The following is a 21460-nucleotide window of genomic DNA, read 5'->3' on the forward strand; positions in this document are numbered from 1 at the left end:
TGTAAAATGATCTCATCAGTTCAGAAAAAAAACGAAAAATATTTGCTATAAAAAATTATCTCATAATTTCAGAAAAAGCAACATTTTTTTTTTATCTCATCAACTCAAAAAAAACGAAAATATATCCTATACAAAATTATCTTATCAGTTAAGAAAAACTAAAAAAATATTTGCTTTAAAAAGTTATCCCATCAGTTCAGAAAAAACCAAAAATGTTTCCTATAAAAACAGAAAAACGGGGCCAATTTCTTTTTAATTTACTTATTTTTATCTCATCAACTCAGACAGAAACAAAAAAATATTAATCTAGAAAAACTTTTTTTTTTAAATTACTTATTTTTATCTCATCAACTCAGAAAAAACGAAAATATTTCCTATAAAATTTTTTCTCATCATTTCAAAAAAAAAAACTAAAAATATTTCCTATATAAACAGAAAAATGGCGCCATTTTTTTTAAATTTACTAATTTCTATCTCCTCAACTCAGACCAAACTGAAAATAAATTTTAAAAAAAATCCTAGAAAAACAGCGTTTTTTTATTTACATATTTTTATCTCATCAATTCAGAAAAACCAAAACTTTTTTCTTCTGTAAATACAATAAGCTTACGTAATCAGGCGAGATATCTTCTCAAGTGGAGGTAAAGACACAAATAGAGGGAAGAAGGTTACCTGATAAAGACTGGAGCTCAGATCCTCTGTTCACTCTGAAGATAAACACTAAAAATATACCTTACTTAATCCTCTTATGAGGTGTATGGGACGGGAGTTAGTCTTTGACTGCTCGGATGTACACATACACACACACACACACACAATGAGTCATTCACTATAGCTGATTACCTGATCTCCCTCACTGCACCTTCAAGCTCCAGCCCATCCTCCATGGTTTCCACCTTGGGTTCAGTCTGCAGCCTGAGGTGTTTGGCTGAGACATTTGACAGCATGAGTGTGTCTAACCTTCTCAACCTGAGCAGCCTGGGCAGGATCTGTGGCTCCACTTCCAGCAATGAGATGGTGGTTTTCGACCGCGTGAGGAGGAAGAACTCAGTGAGGAGAATGTCGATTATTGAAGATGGAGATTTGGCTGAAGTGCTCTACCTCATCCCAAAGCAGTCCATGATGGATCAGCTGCCATTCATCAACCCCTCGGACTACATCCTGTGTGAGAAGTTAGCATCAATACCTGCTGAGATGTCAGGTAATGTCCATCTTCTCCAATAACAGGTCCTCTTCATGTTTTGTTATTGGATTATACAACTAAAATGATGAGTAGAGCCAGGGGCGTGGCACCACATTTTGGGCCCTGGGTACAAACCATCTTGTTGGGCCCCTACTGTAAGTTATATACACTTCTTCTTTTTTTTCTTTCTCTTTTAACCTGGAAACTAGTTTTATTGCATTATAATATAAGCTTTCTTTTTTTCTTCACAATAACCCAGTGGTTCCCAACCTTTATACGGGTCGTGAGCCCATTTTAATATCACAAATGTCCGGTGACCCCAGAGACAATTTTTTTCTTTTCTAGAATGAATTTTTGATCATGTTTATTAAAGTGTGTTACAAATACAGAATAGCCAGGATTAGTGCACAAAGTGACAAGTGCATGTGCCACCTTAGATATTTTTATACTGCATTGTATTTCTAGATATTTATATTTGAGGAAGTATAGGATACAGTTATTTGAAGTTTGTGTGTGATGTGTATTTGAAAAATAATATTAATTCAAAAAATTAAAAAAAAAATAGAATTTTAATAGGTTTTTACCCAAATTTTTCTTCTTCTTTTTTATTTTTATTTTTATTTTTTTACCAATTACTAGACATTTTAATCAACCCCATTTTAATTCCAGACAACCCCACATGGGGTCCTGTCCCCAAGGTTGAAAAACACTGCAGTAATCTAATGACTCCATGTCTATTAATTGTATTTTATAAATCTGTTCTACTATATTTAAGTGGTTTATAAATGATTGTGTTTGTGACATACTTTTGCTGAAATTTAGGGGTGGCTGGTATTTTTTATTTATTTTTAATTTTCTTTGCTGTCAGTGTAGATGAGGTCATGGAGCTCAGAAGCATTTAGTGCATGCATGCGGTCATCTTTCACACACACACACACACACACACTCCTGCCCTCTGTGTGTTTTTGGACCAACCCCTTCCTCTTGTTAGAGTAGCAACAAGAGGAAAGCCGGATCAGTGTGATCCACTGAGCTGAGCCACTGAGGAGCAGAAACCAAGTGTCATGAAAGGTACTGAGTGTGTGTGTGTGTGTGTGTGTGCGAGGATAACAAAGAACTCAAGAGTGTGTTTGTGTTAATATAAGTCCTTGACACTGGCTCCTTCACGCTGACTTCATTCTTGTACTGCTGAGATTCACTAACTGTTAGAATTGAGCCAATTTCATCATTTTAAATGTTGATTTCTACTGTTACTGTTGTTTTCTGCTGACTACAGAAACCTCAATAACTTCACATTGTGTTTGCCAAGTGGGCCAAATATGGCTCCCAGTCATTCCCAGTAATAGTGGGCCATTGTGCTGGGGTAAAACAACTAGCATGTGATATTGGAAATGCTTGTGAATCGGACCCGGTTTTGTATTGATAATTACATTTTGCAGCAGTGGGGAACAAATGGATGTTTTGTTGAGGCTGTGGTGACTCTTAACTTAATTTGAGCAATTTTTTTTTTTTTTTTTTGATAAAATCATCACATGATTGTTAAATAATTTGGTATGCAGACTTGTTTGGAAAAAGTCTCTATGTTGATATTCCATACAGTGATTGGAATACTGATTTTGCAGAATAAACTGTGTCCAAATATTGAGTTTTAACCCTCTCTTTGTTCTGTTTTATTGACAAGATATGAAAATATTCATGGCTTTTGTCCATCTAGTGTTTTCTGAAATGACCCCGATGTGCTATACTGGAGTTTTTTTTATGTTTACTCTTAAAACAAATGAGATGTGTCCAGTTTATTGATGAAAACTTTCTCTTTGTTAAAGAAGCTCCCATTAGCAACCCATGCAAAAAGAAAAAAGATGAAACGACAGTAAGATGAGTGTGAGAGAATTAGAAATAATCTCACAAATGCTTATTTAAGATGCATTTAAAAAAGTAAATTCAAAACTGTCATTTTTTTTAAAAAAATTTTATTGCTCAAATCAATATTTAAATACATACATGGACGCGCACACACACACACACACTTATATCCAGATAGTGGACTGTGAGATTAGTTGTCTGTCTCAGGTTTCCCTGCACTTGCTGCAGTTCTAAATCCATGCGTTGCTAATTCCTGACACCAGATCAGCTTCAGGAGGCGTTGAAGTCATGTTTTACTGTTTGCCCAAGAACTACAATTCATATGAATATCAGTCACAGTCACACTATAATGTTTACTCCGATGGCTCTAAGGATGGTTTAAAAACCAAATTATTCCTTGATTTGGGTTTGCAGTCATCGATTCTATTGTTCTATTGTTCTAGTGTTGTCCATTTACCTGCAGGGAAGTATTTCATATTTTTCAAAGACTCTAGTGGACTTATTTAAATGAAAAACTATTCTTTATCTATTTGTAGGCATATTAATATATAGTATATGTTAATCTCAATTATTTATTTTTATTTTTAATTCAATTAAAATCCTCTATTAACAAATTTGCATCTATTTAGATGTATTATGAGGTATTCTCCTCCTTTAGGAGATCTAAGGGGGGCCACAGAGAACTTACTTCTGATTTGCTCGTTTAACATCATGTCCCGCCCCCTGATATTAACTTGCAGCAGTCTCATTGGAAGAAATTGGAAGGACATATTGTAGTTCTAATGAATCTTGGTCTTTACTTTCAAATTTGCTTTAGGTAAAGTGTTGATATATTATTTTATTTATCCCACCTTTGCATTTAGTCTTAGTCACATTTTTTGTCTTGTAAAAAAAAATTATTATTTGAAATTAAAACTTGGTTAAAGGTTGTTTTGTAACATTTCTCCTGCTGTATTAACACAGACTAGTTTAATAACACTGGCCTGCCTTCACCTTGTTTTTTTGGGGGGGTGGGTTGGTGGGTGCATGGCCCGGTACAAAATACTCCATTGACTGAACTAAAGCACTTTGTTTTGTTTGACTTTGAGCCATAACTTTAGTGATATTTTGTCTGCTGAATAATTTGTATTGATAAAATACACGAAACAAAAATAAAAGGAGGATTAAAGTGTTATTTTCTAAATTTCTTTTTTCGTAGATTGTAATATAACCACCTTTTTCATTTCTTGCAAATATGATTTTTAGAATAGTTCATTGAAATTTTTAACATCATGTATCTGTTTTATTTGGTTTAAAAAAATGCAAATTTGTTTTGTATTGGTTAGAAAAAAAATCCTTTCGGTTACCCTCTCATCACCAGCTTTTCTTTAAGTCATAACCCAAAATGTAAGAAAAACACTAATAAATGGATTGTATTTATCAATTTGATGTGTAATGATTAATATACTTTTCCTAGTTATTTTATTATATTTTCACATAAGGTTCATGTGGACACCAGATTTTTTTTGCGAAATAAATTTTCTTTATATGCTTTTCTATTATATTCAATCAATATTCTTCGTATTTAGCCAAAATATCAGGAAAACACAAATAAATAATGTTGCTGCAGAAACGGTGAGTGTGCCGACGAGTAAAAAGTGAATAAAACCTGATAATGGTATATTTTGGTCGTTTTTGAAGTAAATATCTGCAGTTTTTCTGTGTTTTGTGATTACATGAGCAATGCGTGCATGCTGGGAGGACAGAACGCTCTCAATGTGCCACATTCTTTCCCCTCTCTCCTCTGCTAATCACTAGAGGGCCCCTCAAGTGGCCTTTGATTAGATTTTGCAGGCATCCACCGCTTAGGCATGAAGCAGATAGAAAAGGAAAGAATGAGGTTGAGACTGTTTTTACTTCAGCACTACGAGCTGCAGTCTGAGAACAGGTTTGACACATTTGGCCCAAACACTTTTACTAATCCTGCTTTTCAGTGCAATCTTAATTCTCTACAGAAAACTAAAGGCCTGTTTGTGAGCGCTTTCATTGTTTTTGTGAGGTAGCAGTCACATGGTCTCTTCTTCTTCTTCTTCTTGTTCTTCTTCTTCTTCTTCTTGTTCTTGTTCTTCTTCTTCTTCTTCTTCTTCTTCTTCTTCTTGTTCTTCTTCTTCTTCTTGTTGTTGTTGTTGTTGTTGTTGTTGTTGTTCTTTTTCTTCTTCTTCTTCTTCTTCTTCTTCTTCTTACTCTTCTTCTTCTTCTTCTTCTTCTTACTCTTCTTCTTCTTACTCTTCTTCTTACTCTTCTTCTTCTTCTTACTCTTCTTCTTACTCTTCTTCTTCTTCTCACTGTTCTTCTTCTTGCTGTTCTTCTTGTTCTTCTTCTTGTTGCTGTTCTTCTTTTCATTGTTGTTGTTATTGTTCTTCTCGTTGTTGTTGTTGTTCTTCAAGAAAAATCTTGTTATTTTTCCTCTTGTTCTTCTTTTTCTTGTTGCTGTTGTTTTTCTTCTTCTTCTGTTTCTTCTTCTTCTTCTTCTGTTTTATTTTCTTCGCTGAGCAAATCTATAAAATATCAGGGACAACAAGAAAGCTATAAATTAGTAATTGTTCCAGTAATCACAACATGTTTTTTTTACTCAGCATCTACTCACCGGCTGCCAAAAAAACACACAAAAGAGCTGTGGCTACCATCAATAGATGAGAATTTTGATGTTGAAATGCAACTATAGTTGAACAATTAGCCTCAAACGTAGCCTTGGGAGTGTTAGTAACAAATCTTTGATTGTTGCATTTTGTCAGAATGTTGCCGTATGATGTTGAATCTGTAAATTCTTCTCACCCTACTTCTTGTGCCTCTGTTCCTGCAGTTCTACATGCCCAGGAAGGCCAGCACTACCCCCCCATGTCTAAGAAAGTCATCCAATGCCTGCGATGTGGGGAACCATGCAAAGGCCAGGTGCTGCGCGTGCAGAGCAGCTACTTTCACATCAAGTGCTTTTCCTGCAAGGGTGGGTGTAACATAGAGATCAAGAAGATCCATTGATAAATTAGGTCTGCACTGCAACATGCATGTCACACAAGCTCACACAGTTTGAATACTAGTGCAAAGAAGACAATTAAATGGGGGTTAGACTAAAGTAAAGTACAAAAATTGGAAAAACAAAAAAAATTGGAAGTTAGGAGCAAAAAAACTTTAAAACATTAGAATATTTTTTTAGCTAAGGTTTTAGAAGGACCCTAAATATGAGTATAAAAAGAACTAAGACAATTAAAAGGGGGGTTAGACTGAAGTAAACCTTAGCTATTATTTTAACCAATTAAAACATGCAAAACACAAACTTTAACGTGAAATCCTGAGTTATTCTTCACATTTTGTCCAAATCAGCTTTGTTCCAAAACATTCTTCACTTGAATCCACTGTTGTGAGACCCTCCGGTGCTTCAGTGGAGCTCCTCTGCTTCATGGAAAACATATTTCCTCTGCTGGCTTTTGTTCTCATTAATCAGTTATGACAGGCCCGTGATGTCCCCTTCCTTTGAGCACATTGTCATGTTGTTTATGGTGCAGAAACAAAGAGACTTTTAGTACAGAGGAGCTTACAGTGTTGTGACAGCAGGAAGGAACGTTGATTGAAAAATCAAAGACAATAATTCAGTTGTTATTATTTTAGCAAATAATGAAACAATACCCGTGTATGATGGTGCACATGTAATGTAACCTAAAGGTAAAAATAGTGACGCACCGTGTAAAAGTTGTGAACATTCGGGAATGAGCTAGAGTTTGGACAGAAATAGAGGTGCATAAACACGTCCTTGGCGTCTCTGTCGTGGCAGACTGTAAGGGACAATGTGACTCCTGATATCCTGTCAGTCACGTACCACCATATGATCCCCCCATACACATACACACACACACACACAGGTGACATCTACATACCTAAAATGAACAAAAATATGCTCATTAACGCTGGTTCTTGTGTACTCATAAGCCAGGGCTTCTCGCTTCTCAACCTTGGGGTCACGAGACACTGGGAGGGGGTCGCCAGATGCCTTCAAGAAACAAAGAATATTTTTACTGAACAATTTGAACCTATTTTTGCTTATTTTTATCCTTTTTCTGCAACTGCACCAAACTTGCCATATTAGAACCTATTTTCATCACTTTTTCTTGCCACATTTTTGCTCCTTTTAATGCATTTTTGCTACATTACTCCCATTTCTGTCACTTCTCCACATTTTCAGCACTTATAAACCATTTCCACCACTTTTCCCACCTACTGTCACATATGTTGACCCATTATCGTCACTTTTAAGTTTTAACCAAATTCCATGCTTATTTTTGCCAATTCAACCACATTCACGATTTACCATGGCCATTATTTTCTAGTTTAAACTAGTTGTTTCTCCTTTTTAAATTATATTTCTGCCACTCAAGCCAATATTGACCCTTTTTACCACTTTTTCTGTCTGTTTTTGGCCACTTTTAACCCATTTTATTTCTGAATAAATCAAGGATTCACATCTTTAAGATGACTATATACTATGACACAAATACTAATAATACATTTCCTGGATAACAGTGGATATTATTCAGATAAATAAATGCGTTTATCACAGATTCATAGAACAATGGACCATTGTTTTTGCTGACTTTATGGATGGACCCCAAAAAGCTCTCCCCTTTATGCCCCCTTATAGATGGCCCTGTCCACATGCAGCGCAGCTTTATTTTGGGGGGTCGTGGGCTGAAAAGGATGAGAACCACTGATATAAGCAACATCATCCATTACTTGATGGTTGTACAGGTTCTTTGTATGTGTGGATTTAAAGCTTGCTCTTCTCCCCTATATGTGTGTTTGTTCACAGTGTGTGGCTGTGATTTGAGTCAGACTGGCTTCTTCATGAGAAACGAGAACCACCTCTGTCCACTGGACTTCCAGCGACTTCACGGCACGCTGTGCAACGGCTGTGGTGAATTCGTGGAAGGAGAAGTGATCACAGTGTTGGGAAAGACCTACCATCCAGCCTGCTTTGTCTGCACAGTTTGCAAGTAATAATACCGGTCATGCAAACCAAACGCGTCGTATGAGACAAAGTTTAATGAGTGTTTTGGGTTTTTGGTGATTCTCAGAAAGCCGTTTCCCACCGGAGACCGCGTCACGTTCAACGGAAAACACTGTGTTTGTCAATGCTGTAATGAACCCTCGTGTCTCAGTCCCTGTGACGTCAACCATTCCAAGAGTGAGTGCATTCCTGCTGGATTGAGTGGATTTATGAAAAGTATTTATTAAAACAAAGCTTTAAAATAGATCAGAGACAATTTGATCCCCCGCAGTCCCAATCAGACAGTGGATTAAACATTGAGCGTCAGTCAGCTTTGGCTTGTGTTGAGTTATTCAAGGTCAAACACACATCCATCGCACTTTTCCAGGTGAGACTCACTAACCACATGGTGCATGGATCGTATTGTGCTGGAAAACACGTGAGAAACTAACTAAACCAAAGTTTTTGTAAAAGTTTCAATCATATTATTGTTAATTTAATGTTCTTATTGATTTGTAAAATCAGGCATTGAATGTTTTTTGGATAGAAAAGAATGTACATACAGTAAATACATGTTTTTTGGCCTGTTTTTGGTTGATCATCATTGTTTTACTCTTAAAAAAAAAAAAAACCGCATGAAGCCTTTTTCTTTCCAAGCCAGACTACCGTCTACCATCATCTTCATTGGGAGTGTTGGATAAACAGTCATTAATTCCAGTCTAAATTCCTACGATTGCCAACCCAGGGAGGTGGATTTACTCCATAAATCCAGTCATCCTCTTTGAGATCTGGCTTTCCCATGACCCAGTCTGGACTAGGAGATACCTCAGCTTACCCTGAACCACCTAATGATTATAGATGTCACAAGGATCAATGGAGCACTCCGGGCGGCAAAGCCTGCAGATTTAGAGGATCTCTCTGCAGGACTGAGTACAAAGGTGCCTCTGACTTGGAAAAGGCAAGGCAGCTATTTGAGTGATATCATCAACCCTGGAGAATTTTTCCCTCTTTATAAATAGACCACTGATGTAGTGAGAGGAGAGTTTTCAGTGAGCCATTTCATTATGACCACAGATTGCTTTATATCTTTATAACACAATTCAACATTATGTCTCCAAAGAAGATGTTTGTCGTTTTCTCATAGCGGTTGAGCAGGATCATAGGAGATCAAAGGTCATAAATAATATAGCTTAGATTTTGAAAGCATTGCATAACATTATATACAGACAGGTCAACACATGCAGGCCATAACTAATTATTGCAAAAGAGGTTTTTTAAAAAAATTTGAGGATGAAGCTGAATAAACTGATATTTTGATTATATAATCAAGCTAAAATATTAATCCTGCATGCTGAACAATTTACCTCACACTCTACTATGTGCAATATGTAAATTCAACTTAGGTTATATTTATCTTTTTGCTGAGTATACTTCTGTTCTTTCCTTGTTTTTGCACCTTTACTTATACTGTCTTGACTGATTTGTTGTTGTTTGTAATTTTTTTTCCAACCTAACTTTGACACATGCACAAGAATTCTATTTTACCTGTTCTTTTTTCATGTGTACATATGGCAATAAACTTTATTCTATTCTATTCTATTCTATTAATCTTTTTTATTCCATGGCCGTTTTATGTGTGTATTGCTTTGCGCTGCCTGTATCCATAGACTACCACAAGTCAGGACTGTCCTTGCAGCAAAAAAAAAAAAAGAGGAACTTCTCAATAGCGTGTCAGAAAGTTGTGGTGTGTTTTTTGTGTGTTTTCAGGTTGCTTCGGCTGCGGAAGAGACATCATGAATGGCCAGGCGCTCTTAGCTCTTGAGAATCAGTGGCACCTCGGATGCTTCAAGTGTAAAGCCTGCAAGAAAGTGTTAAGTGGGGAATACATCAGCAAGTAAAGTCCAAGCCCTTTCATATTTCACTTTGACAAATATACACATAATGTGAAAAAAAATCTACATTTTTTTAGTGCAAGAAATTATTACTATAATTACTTAAAAAAATATGTATATATTGTGTCTTGCAGAGATGGCGTTCCTTACTGTGAGAGAGACTACCAGATTCAGTTTGGGATACAATGTGAAGCATGTCAAAAGTTTATAACAGGGAAAGTGCTTGAGGTAAAAAAATTAAAATAAAATAAAAAAATCTTCTCTAAAAGTGTAAAATGGGAGCACATGATTGTCATTAACTGTCTTTTTTCTCACTATTCATCAAAGGCTGGACACAAGCATTACCATCCCAGCTGTGCGAGATGCAACAGATGTGACAAAATGTTCACAGAAGGGGAGGAAATGTATCTGCAAGGTCAGATTTTCATCCTGTGAGCACACTGTAGAACTGTTGCAATTTGGTTTTGCAGCCGCTGTTCATTGCCGTGTTCATAGGTTCGGCTATTTGGCACCCAGACTGTAGGAGCCACAACAGGACAGAGGACAGCTGCAGGGTACGAGCTCTCTACATACTTTATATGTTTTTTTCTTGCAAAAAAAAACGAAACAATTTTTACATTGCATAACTGTGTACTGTTGGTATAATTAGAGCCCAATAAAATCCAGTTTCATTTTTTTCAAAATTCCGTTTTATTTTTTTTCTAATTTCCATTTTCCGCAATAATTTTTCACAATTCCGTTTTTTTAGAAATATTAATATTTTTTTTCAGAAAATAATAGTTTTTTACTCCTGTGAGGAAACAAAGTAAATACTAATAAAAAAAAAAGATAACCATAATTAAACCAAAATGTATGTCAAAAATAAAAATGTAATTCAAAATAATTAAAACATAGAAATAAGTTGTACTGACATGGATTATTCTGACTGCTCCTTTTTAAATATTTCTATGTCATATAAAGTATGGAAGCAGCATTAATGCCACACAATTTCCTCCCAGGGATCAATGTTTACTGAATCTGAGCAGGTTTATTGATTAAGTTTTGATCAGTTTAATTTAAATTAACCTGATTTAAATGATCCTGATGACATCATTTCAGCCCACAATGATTAAACACAAACAAATGGACACAAGGATACGTCAGTTATTTCACCTCTAGGTGCCAGAATATTTTACAGTAACAGACGTTATCATGAACCTACGATGTTTCAGATAGTTATTTGGTGGTTTAAACGGTGTTTAAACCACGGTGGCGGCGTTTCAACCAGATTCTGTCCATTTCTGTGTTCAACGGTGAATTTTGTTTTCATTGGTCGATTCCATGATTCCGTTTGCGATTTCGTTAATGTGGATTTTATCAGGCCCTATATAATGTGATGCTACTATTGCACAGAGGAGTGGATTGGGCTGTGCCAGTGTAGTGACGTATGTAGATAATTTGTTAGGGGAAAACATCCCAATGCTCAGATATTATAAAGATTGTCCTTGTGAGATGGCTGAATGAGTTCTTACTGAGAAGCAACTCTTCATTCAGGCAGGTTTTTACAACTCAACTTTGCCCTTAGGTGTGCCATGCATGCTGTGCTGCTCGAAATAGGGACCTAAGTGTGCTATGTGCTGCACTTCTGCTCTGATTATTTATATTTGTCACATTTTCTGCATAATGTCTTCCTTCCTAGGTCGGCAGACCAAAAACACCCAGTCTTGATTTCTTTTATCCCCCACATAAACTGAAGGTTATTACTGAGTGTATGCGTGTGATGATATTTTTTGCTCTCCTGGCTGAACAATTGGAGCTTGTGTGCAACACAAATGCTGCAAAAATTAATACATTAAAAATAAATATTGCTTTTCTCATTACAATGCACCATTACATTACAACCTAAGCATGCTTGGCTGTGCTTATTTCAGGTTTTCTTGCCTGCAAGCTACACTATGAGAGTCTATTAGAACAGTGGGGGTACTTGAGAAAGAGCGAGAGAGAGAGAGCGAGGAAATTAACAAATAATAGCATTGAGAATATAGGGTTTTTATAATGTTTATTTTTTTTCGTTAAAAATGACAATCATAATAATGATGATGGAAATTATATTGATTAGGACATGAACTGAAAATGCAAAGGTCAGTCTTGGTCCAACACCAGGCAGGAGATGACAAAATATAGATACATATATAAATAAATCTATTCAACAGGCGCTAAATACAGTTTCTTTCCACTTATTTATAAAATGAGATTCTTTAAAATGTGGGTTATCACTCATTTATTCCATCATTATGCTCTATCGTTGTTTTTTTTCATAGAATTCTGAGCAAATGGTTGTATTTGGACAAAGGGGGTACTTTGGGTCAGAGACAAGAGAAAGGGGGTACTTGAGCATTATATTAGATTATAGTGAGTGCTTTAGTCCATGTGAGGTTCACATGGATATCAAGAGTAAACAGATACAAAGACACAACTCTAGTCTGTGCGTTTAAACAAGATGGTATCCAGACTCACTAAAAGCCAAGTGCATTCTATCGAAATCTAAAAATACTTAAAAGAGAGAATAACTAATATTATTGTTTGTTTTTTCCTTTTGTATTTAAGCCCACCAGGTCATCATCAGAGAGCTCGTGTTCAAGGCCGGGCTCGTGCACCCCTGGGAGTCCTGGAAGAAATATCTATGTAAGTAGCGGATCCGATGTCTGCTCAGCATCCGCTGTGGTGCACAATTCACCGTGGGTTGATTTGTGTTTCATTTATCCCTTTATTTGTGCAGGGGAATCCCGGGGACAAAGTGTCTCTCATGCAAGATATTTCGTTATTAAACGATGGCGAGCATTTACAAAAATGACTAAATTGTCAAAAAAAAATAGAATTTTGGTTTAATTTACCTTGACAGATGTTGTGAAACTTCTTTTTCAATTTTGATTGATTGATGGAAGCTGTACATTCTGTAATGTTGTTCAGTAAAAATGATCCATGGATGAACGAAAAAAAAAAAAAATCTCCTTATATCAATACAGCCTGATTTTGTTGAGGAACAAGCAGTGCTTTCAGTGTCCTTACGTTTCCTTCCTTTTTTTACCCTGTTAGCTCGAATGAAACTTTAGCCGATCAAATATACAGAATGCCATTAAAACAGCAGAAACAACCCTTGTAAAACATGCAAAGGAAGCAAACAGGCAATCAAACAGACTAGTCATGATGGAAATACAATAGATATAATTGTTTTGTATGCGTGTGCACATCAGGACATTAAAAACACCATTGGGTGCAAACAATAAGAAGCATAGAGCAGAATGACTAATGCATCCAGATGTAATTAGCCTATGCAACCTGCACGGGGCAAATATTAAGTATTTCCTGTTGCACATCCTGATCCAGCAACCTATGGTGTTTTTTTTTTTAAAGTGAGTTTGGAATGTTTTCTGCCCTAAACAAGTAATAAATCTAGCTTTAATTCCCGTTCAAAACTGAACTTCTTGTACAGACAACAGCAGGCTCTTTCTAAAGTGCAGAAAAGGTTAAGAATGGAAGTAGAACAAACCAAATATAAGAGATGATCTGAAAATCCCTATATGCCAGTTGTTGTTTTTTTTCTAGAATTTATTTTTGATCACATTTTTTATAAATTTTTTGTACATTAATTCTGCCAGCTTAGATTTATATATATATATATATTTATTTTTTTTTTTACTTTATTTTAGTTGTACTCGATTTATATTTGACAACGTAAAAGTATAGATTGCAGTTGTTTAAAATTGTGTATTGTTTTAATATAAAAAAAATAATAATAATAATTGAAAAAAATTCAAAAATGTATTTCAATTTTTCAGAAATTTCAGGCTACCTCATTTAAACTCCTGGCGACCCCACATAGGATCCCGACCCCAATGTTGTAAAACCTCAGTCAAATTACACATCTGAATCTTATATACCTGTATCCATCCTTTTATTTAGTGTTTAGGGGTTTTTTTTTAGCTTTAAGTGACAAAATGTGAGAAGGAACAACAAAAAATATAATTTTTTTCCATTTTTCATCAAAATCCCTCAGGTTAACGTGATGCTTTGCACTGGAAACCAAGTCTGAAGTACAATCACATTTTTCCACTTGCAGCGATTTCCATCTCGCTCTGCATCAAGACATACTGTATAATATCTGACCACAGCTCACTTCAGTTGTCCCACCCATGTGCACATTTCATATTAGCTAGCTTGGTGACACGTTTACAATGGCAGAAAGTCTGAAAGACACTGCTCAACATTTAATTGATCAGTTTGAATAATCTGCTTGTGTGAATAAGATCCATCCTTTTATGTGGCGGGGCTAAAGTTTGATTCCTCCCTATGATTACCTGACCTAACCCATACTCTTTGTTCCTCCATCCTCTGTGACCTTCCCTCCTATCCTCCCTCTCCCTCTCCTCTCACCCCCTGATCCCAGGCAAAAGTAGAAAACGAGATCATTGATTACAGAGACTTAGCCGCAATTCCCAGAGTCAAGGCTATATATGACATAGAGCATCCTGATATGATATCCTATAAGTCTGTCAGCAACAACTCATCCACTTTGGACGAAAAAGGCAACAGACAGGATAGTCAAAGCCCTGCAGAGGTAACTTCATCCAGTGCTCTAGGTGATATCCAGTGACATGTGTGTGTGTCATTGTTTCCTGCTTATCAATCTTGGTTTGATTTGTCTGTCAAATCAAGGGCAGTCTCGTCTTGGTGTTCTTCTTTTGGTTGAAAACAAACAAAAATGGCATACTGTACATTCTGTCTATTAGGAGTTAAACTTTAAAAAAAAAAAATGTATATATATATATATATATATATATCCTGCTGAGAATTGCAATATTCTGTTCCGATGCAGAAAAAAAAACACATATACTTTTGTCAGATGACAAGCACACAAATGTCCCCTCCCATATTGTTGCTAAGCGATATATTGTGATTTTTCACCACGTGATTAACGTTTTGATCCAAAAACTTTTCAAATCGATTTTTTAAAATGATGTTTTTCAGTGAATAAAACATTTAATTGCGCTAACATATGCATAGCACGTAAACGCCAGGTCACTTTGCGTCAGTTAACCTCGTACGACTTTTTTAAACTACGCCACACATGTACGTATGTGGTTACTTAAAAATATATATATATAAGATTTTATCATAATCAGAATAGAAAAACAAACGTTTAACTTTTTTGGGAAATATAATTTGACAGTTTCTTTTTTATATTGGTACTTGAATTACAGTTAGTCACCATTTACTTGTTCTCGCAAGTTTAAAACAATGAAATAAATGATATTTCATACCATTTTGTACTTGTAAAGGTGACATTTTTATTTATTGATATTGTGATATATCGCGATGTATACTGTATTGTTTAGTATTGGGATATATAGTCTTGTGCCATGCAAATAATTGTGAATCGTATCATCAGATTCATGGCATTGCACACCCCTAATTGTTGCCAACAAAGAAAAACACACAATGAAGGTTGATCATTCACATGTATAGTCACATGTACACACAATCAATTCAGTTTAGTAATGAGATTATAGTTAAACCCAACCCTCAATATTTTCTTTTGAGATGCTTGGGAATCAAACCTCTGTCTTCTTCTTTTGCTAAGGTAAAGATGACGTTGCTAGGTTATTTATCACAACACTTATCACACAAATAATGCTTTTTCTGGTTAAAATAAACCTTCAGTTTAACAAAAAAAAACTTTCCTTTTCAACATTTTTGTGTCTTCATGTGAGAACCTGTTAAATGTTATTGTCCTGAGTGTAAAATCAACACACAACGTTCATTTAAAGTTGACATTTCACACCATGTTGTCTAATCTATTGTTAACCAGGGTTTTACTGTTTCACTGTGCTTACATTTGCTTTTTTCCTTTGCCTGTTTTAGTCCCCAGGGAACCTGTCTGTAGGAACAGAGGTGAATATAAAAACTGAAACTACGTGCACAATCAGCCATCGCTTATGAAAAGTCTTCCACTGAACGCCTGTTTCTCTCTGAAGGAGAGCTTTGAGCTGAGAACACGCATACCAAAATCTACAAGTCATGGATCCCTCGGAGCTCACAATCGTCACAGTTACACTCCAAGTCTGTCCAGATCTCCACAGCACTTCCACCGACCAGGTGAGGAAGCACGTGACACCTGGTTGGTGCAATCCAAGGTTCCCTCTTCTCATATTTTCTGTTATTTCACCATGACACCTTGTCTCCTGTACGATTCCGCCCCTTCTTGCACAAAAAAAGGTCCACTTTCACCTTCCCCCTCCTCGGGCTACAGCGACACTCGCCCCACTTCTCCTTTAAGTCTCCACTTTGTGTCTAAAACCAAAGGTAATGCCTTTTTCTGCTCCCTGTGCTCGCCCACTCACTCCCTTCCTGCTGACGCATGATGCATGGCCTGATGAACTGTTCACTTAGTGGTGAAACTAATATGCTGTCACACTGATTCAGGGTGGCAGGGTCATACTAGGTTATTATGAGCCATCTTGTGGTTTGAGGTTAAAAATAAAAGAAGAAGACGTCATTTTTGAAAGGTTTTGTGTGCAGTCTGAGATAAGACACGAAAAGCATGTTTGTTCCATTGAATCACAGCCTTTTTTTTTTCTAATACTTCCTCTGTGAAATACTTACAAATCGCCTACATTTGCTGACCCGTCATTCCTCTTCATTTCAGCAGACGAAGGCCTAAATCTATACCGCAGGCCTCCAATCTACAAACAGCAAGGTAAAGTAAACTATTTTAACTACACATTTCACATTACAGTTACACACACATATTAGGCTGCCAAAAATGCCCACATTCAAAACAATGGCCAATTTGTTTCCCAATTTATTCAGACACTAGTACGTCTAAATCAGGGGTCTGCAACCTTTACTCTCAAAGGAGCCATTTGGCCTTATCTCTCCAAGATTAAAGTCCTTCAGGAGCTGAAAATACACATGATCATGTCAGTCAACACATGCTAATTGCTCATTTCTTGCCACATATCAAACATGCATATTAAGCCGGCACATTGACAGTTAAATGAATCTGCCCCCCCACGTAATTAAAATATTAAGTAATATTTTCTTCCAGAATAGTCTTTTTGTTGATTTAGTTATCTTACCAGGGATTTAAAACTTAAGGTTAGCCACAAGTGCAATGAAAGTTGATAGTCTATAGATGAAGTAGGAAGCTGGCAGAGTGATTGCACAATGTGATTTATTTTTAGGTTGACAATAGGGCTGAGCAATATGGACCAAAACTCGTATGTTGATATTTTATTCTCAAAATGTCAATATACGATATAAATCTCAATATTTTTAACTCAATAAAGTCCTAACAGAAAAACAATTAAATATGCCGATGAAAAATGCCACATTTATTAACACAAACTGCTGCACAATATGTGCCACTTTTGGTTTTTGCTCCTATAAGGGACAGCACGTGTGAGTGAGTTCTGTAGTGTGGCTTGTTATGGGGAAGGTCTGGGTTAGGATGCACTCAGAAATCTAACAAAAGCAACGACTCCTAAAACAAGATTTTAATATTTTAATACAAAATAATCTATAAAAAATTTTTTCTCAGAAATACGGAAAAATTGTAAAGGACACGATTTGACTGTACTCTAGGAATAATATTAAATACTTGTATGATGTGATTTGTACTGTGTGATTGTATAAATAAAAAGAACTAAAAAAAAAAAAAATATATATATATATATATATATATATCTTTACATATATACTGTATATATCTCGATATAGGCGATAATGTAATTTTCTATATCGCCAAAATAGAAAACTTGATATATCTTGAATCACAATATATTCCCCTGCCCTAGTTGACAAATCGTTCTATCATAATTTTATTTGGTATTTTATTTCAGTATTTTTTTTAAAGCTATATGGAGCCATTGCAAAACAGCCAAAGAGCCACATAAGGCTCCAGAGCCCTGGTCTAAACTATAGAAGAAAATTGGGAGAATTTAATAACTCAACATGGAAAGACTAGTCTGTGAGCTCACAACCTTTTACCTGTGAGGAATTTTCCCACAATGCATGTAGAAACATGTTTTAGTTCAATTAAATCCAAACAAGATATTTTACAAAACTAAGAAAGGTTCACCCCATGTTACAAAATCTAATATCCATCCATGCTTATAGCCAAGTAATTTTCATCTTGAATGGCAAAGTAAAATGTATTTATCTAGTTACTGTATTTCTGTATTTATTTAATTGTTCATTAATTCATTCATGTATTTATTTATTTATTTAGTTATTTAAAAAAAAAAAAAAAAAAAGAAAAATGTTTGCCCTGTCTGTTTTGCTTTAAATTATTTTTTACTTCAAATAAACGTAAGGAAAAAAAATGCAAATAGTGGTTAACCCATCGCCCTCCAAAACAACATGTAAATATTGCTTAGATGCATTTTGTCACAATTTTAAATAATGTGTTCACAAATTTACTGAGAAGCCTGTTCAGACAGGGCGGATTGAAAAAAAGCGTTTTTGTTTTATTTCTATTTTTTTAAACCTAAATCTGGCATTGTTCATTTTTGTAATAATCCTATGAATATGGACGATTCATCCCATGATGAGCTTATCCATCTGCTGCTTCACTCACACAGATTTAACTGCCTCCACATCCCAAACATACTCGTTGCCTGGATATGGTCACGGCGGCCCAAACCTGGTGAGAAAAGTCCTACAAACATGATGTCTGTACTTTAGAAATCTTCTGATTGGCTGTCAATCATCAATGATGTGATTTTTGTTCAATGAAACGACATTTACATCATTTCTTTAATTGATTGAGTGAAACCCATGTTTTTGTTTCTTCTTAAGCCTCAATCAGCTGATTTTTCACACCTCACTGGGGGAAGATTTAAAGGTCAGAATGTAGACACTTTATGTATTACACTCCTTATATCGCTTCAGCACAACACTCACAACAGAAATCATATCTTTTCTTTTCTTTTCAGACTCAAAGGTATGAAAGCATCCTTGGACGGTTCTTCTGCATCTACTGTTGCTGTGCTTCCTCACTCTTTGCTTCTGCTTTGTCATATCTGTCATACAGTATTACATAAACGACTGACACATTTTCATCATTCATTTCCACTTTCAGTAATCTGCAAGCGTTAAATCCTTCCAATAATCCCTCACTGCATGTGTTTGCTTCAATCTGTAGCTCTTCCATGAGGGCAGACATCCATTAACCCGAATGGACAGAGGAATGTCTTTGCCCACTTTGTTGGAGCCAAAAGCAAGTATCATTATTGACTGACAGTTATTCAAAAATCTGCTTTAATTCATATGATCTGTCAATAAAATCATAGCCTTTAAATGCATGTTTCTAGCACCTTTCACAGTGTATGAGGGAGAAATTCAATGAGCAGATTTAAAAGCACAACAAGGTAATATTTCCTCTAATGTCTCTGTGTTCTCAGGTTTATCCTTATGAAATACTGACAGTGGCCAACAGAGGACGAGTGAAGCTTCCAAAGGACGTCGACAGGACACGACTTGAGGTGAGCGAGAGAACGAGAAACTTTGCCACCTACATCTGCATAAGTCAGACACCCACAAGTCCTCAGAGCAGAGGTTCTCAACTCATGGTTCACCTTCATTTAAATGTGTAAAAATAAAAATATCCACCTATGATATGTACGGGTTCTGTTCATACATCATAGCTCCATTTCATTTTACTTCCAACAATAGGAGGCAGTAAAATTGTACTTCGTTTTCTTCTGAGTATGACAGTTTTTTGGTTTTTTTTTAGTTGAGTTTTGTTTGAAATTATGTCACTTTCCTTCTTTTAAATCGGCGTTTTGATTTATTTGTAATAACATTTTTGGATAAGAAATGCTTTTTAGTTGTGCATGAATGTCATACATTCAAAGAATGTGAAGCAAAACCAATAAAATTTGACGATAAATAATATTTTATTGTTCATTTTGTAGACTAAGAATTTTCTTCATAGTTATTAATAACAGCATTTTTCAAAGTGGCAATAAACTATGACTTTTTTATGAGAACAAAAACTATATATAGTATATGGTAAAAAAAAAAAAAATTATATTTTTGTCAAATAATTAAAGAAGCATTGGACGAAACTAACTTGTGTGTATTTACAAACGTTAATATCATCCCACATCAGGCTGATAAATGGTAATTCAAGCTTTCATAAATGAAAAAGCTCTTGTGCTGTATATTTAAGTTGACTATATATCTGTAACAGATTTAGTTTACTAAAAATAGACTATAACTAGAATAGTCCTGATGACTAAATTATCTCTAAAACTAAGTTGAAAGACTATGACTAAAACTAAATCCAATTTTTCTGTCAAAATTAACACAGACTATTGTCTCTGACTGTAAAATTATTCAATTTGAGTATTTCTTGGTTTTTAGTCATTATCAGGTGTTGATGGTGGATTCTCTGCTGTATAGAAAACGTATTAATAAATAAAACACATACCAACGCTACACCTCCATCCATACTGATGAATGTTTTTTCCCTTTCTTTTCAGCGTCATCTCTCTCCAGATTCATTTTTTGACATCTTTGGCATGAGCGTTCAAGAATTTGACAAACTACCGCTTTGGAAACGGAATGACATGAAGAGAAAAGTGAATCTCTTCTGAAAAGAGTTCAAAGCATGCTGTTGGCCACAAATATTTGATTTACATGTCTGTCTTTTGCATTTTGACACATAAAATGTTTGATATGAAATGAGAACACTGACTCTGAGTAGTGATTCTACGGAGATATTTCCATAAAAGATGTTTCTATGGTAACTGAGCACTGTTTTACCCCTAAAATGAGGAAACCCTCAAACTCAATTGGAACTTGTTTTGTGATTAAATGTGTATTTTGCTCCTTTATGTTATGTTTGGAGTTGTGTTAAAATATACATTAACCCTAGTGTTGGGCTGCAGTTCAGTAGTTGGAAACTCTCTGTCTTGTGTCACTGGACTTTTGCAATGTTGAGGTTTTTTTTTTTTTTTTATTGATTACAAGTAGTGTCATAGTGTGTAAGTTATTGCTGACATGTTTTGGTAACTTGAGTTGTTCTTTAATAAAACAATGACCTCAATCTTGTTGAATTATGTGAATTACTAAATAAATAAATAAAAATGTTCTGCTGTCATGTTTTTCTTCTGTTGAGCCCTATTCAATAATCAGTAAAAACACAAAAATTGAGCACTAAAAGGATTGGAGGTCCATTCTTATTGACAATAAACTCAATATTTTTCATGTTGCTGTCTACCAATACAAATCCACATACCCTGATCCAGGTCAATTGGAGATGAAGCCCCATTCCAGCTGATTTAAGGCTGCCAGTTCATCACACACACACACACACACACACACACACACATCTTTGACAACATGCATGCTTTACTCGGACATATCTGGGCCTTGATGGCATTTGAGCCCGAGGTCGTGCCACATGCAAGTAGTGATAGCACAACAAAACCTGAGATCACAACAAGCATTTTGAAAAGG

General features: G+C 35.5%; 1 protein-coding gene across 7 annotated transcripts; it reads left to right on the plus strand.

Moving 5' to 3' along the window:
- Positions 1 to 345: 345 nt before the first annotated feature.
- LOC114481494 (actin-binding LIM protein 1-like) lies at positions 346 to 20921 on the plus strand. 7 transcript variants are annotated; one of them, XM_028476367.1, is made up of 21 exons: positions 346 to 1201; positions 5889 to 6029; positions 7887 to 8070; positions 8152 to 8261; positions 9831 to 9957; positions 10090 to 10183; positions 10283 to 10370; positions 10451 to 10509; positions 11634 to 11690; positions 12542 to 12619; positions 14382 to 14552; positions 15857 to 15886; positions 15970 to 16090; positions 16211 to 16297; positions 16641 to 16691; positions 18577 to 18641; positions 18794 to 18839; positions 18931 to 18938; positions 19140 to 19214; positions 19399 to 19479; positions 20482 to 20921. In XM_028476367.1, the coding sequence occupies exons 1-21, from the start codon at positions 886 to 888 to the stop codon at positions 20593 to 20595; spliced, it is 2103 nt and encodes a 700-aa protein (XP_028332168.1). In that variant the 5' UTR covers positions 346 to 885; the 3' UTR covers positions 20596 to 20921. The 7 variants fall into 7 exon arrangements, with proteins under 7 accessions (XP_028332168.1, XP_028332169.1, XP_028332172.1 ...); XM_028476368.1 differs by having other exon boundaries at positions 16644 to 16691; XM_028476373.1 differs by lacking the exon at positions 346 to 1201 and adding an exon at positions 2137 to 2254.
- The last annotated feature ends 539 nt before the right edge of the window (positions 20922 to 21460 follow it).

Source organism: Gouania willdenowi, chromosome 19 (genome assembly GCF_900634775.1).
Source record: "Gouania willdenowi chromosome 19, fGouWil2.1, whole genome shotgun sequence".
Lineage (NCBI taxonomy): Eukaryota > Metazoa > Chordata > Actinopteri > Blenniiformes > Gobiesocidae > Gouania > Gouania willdenowi.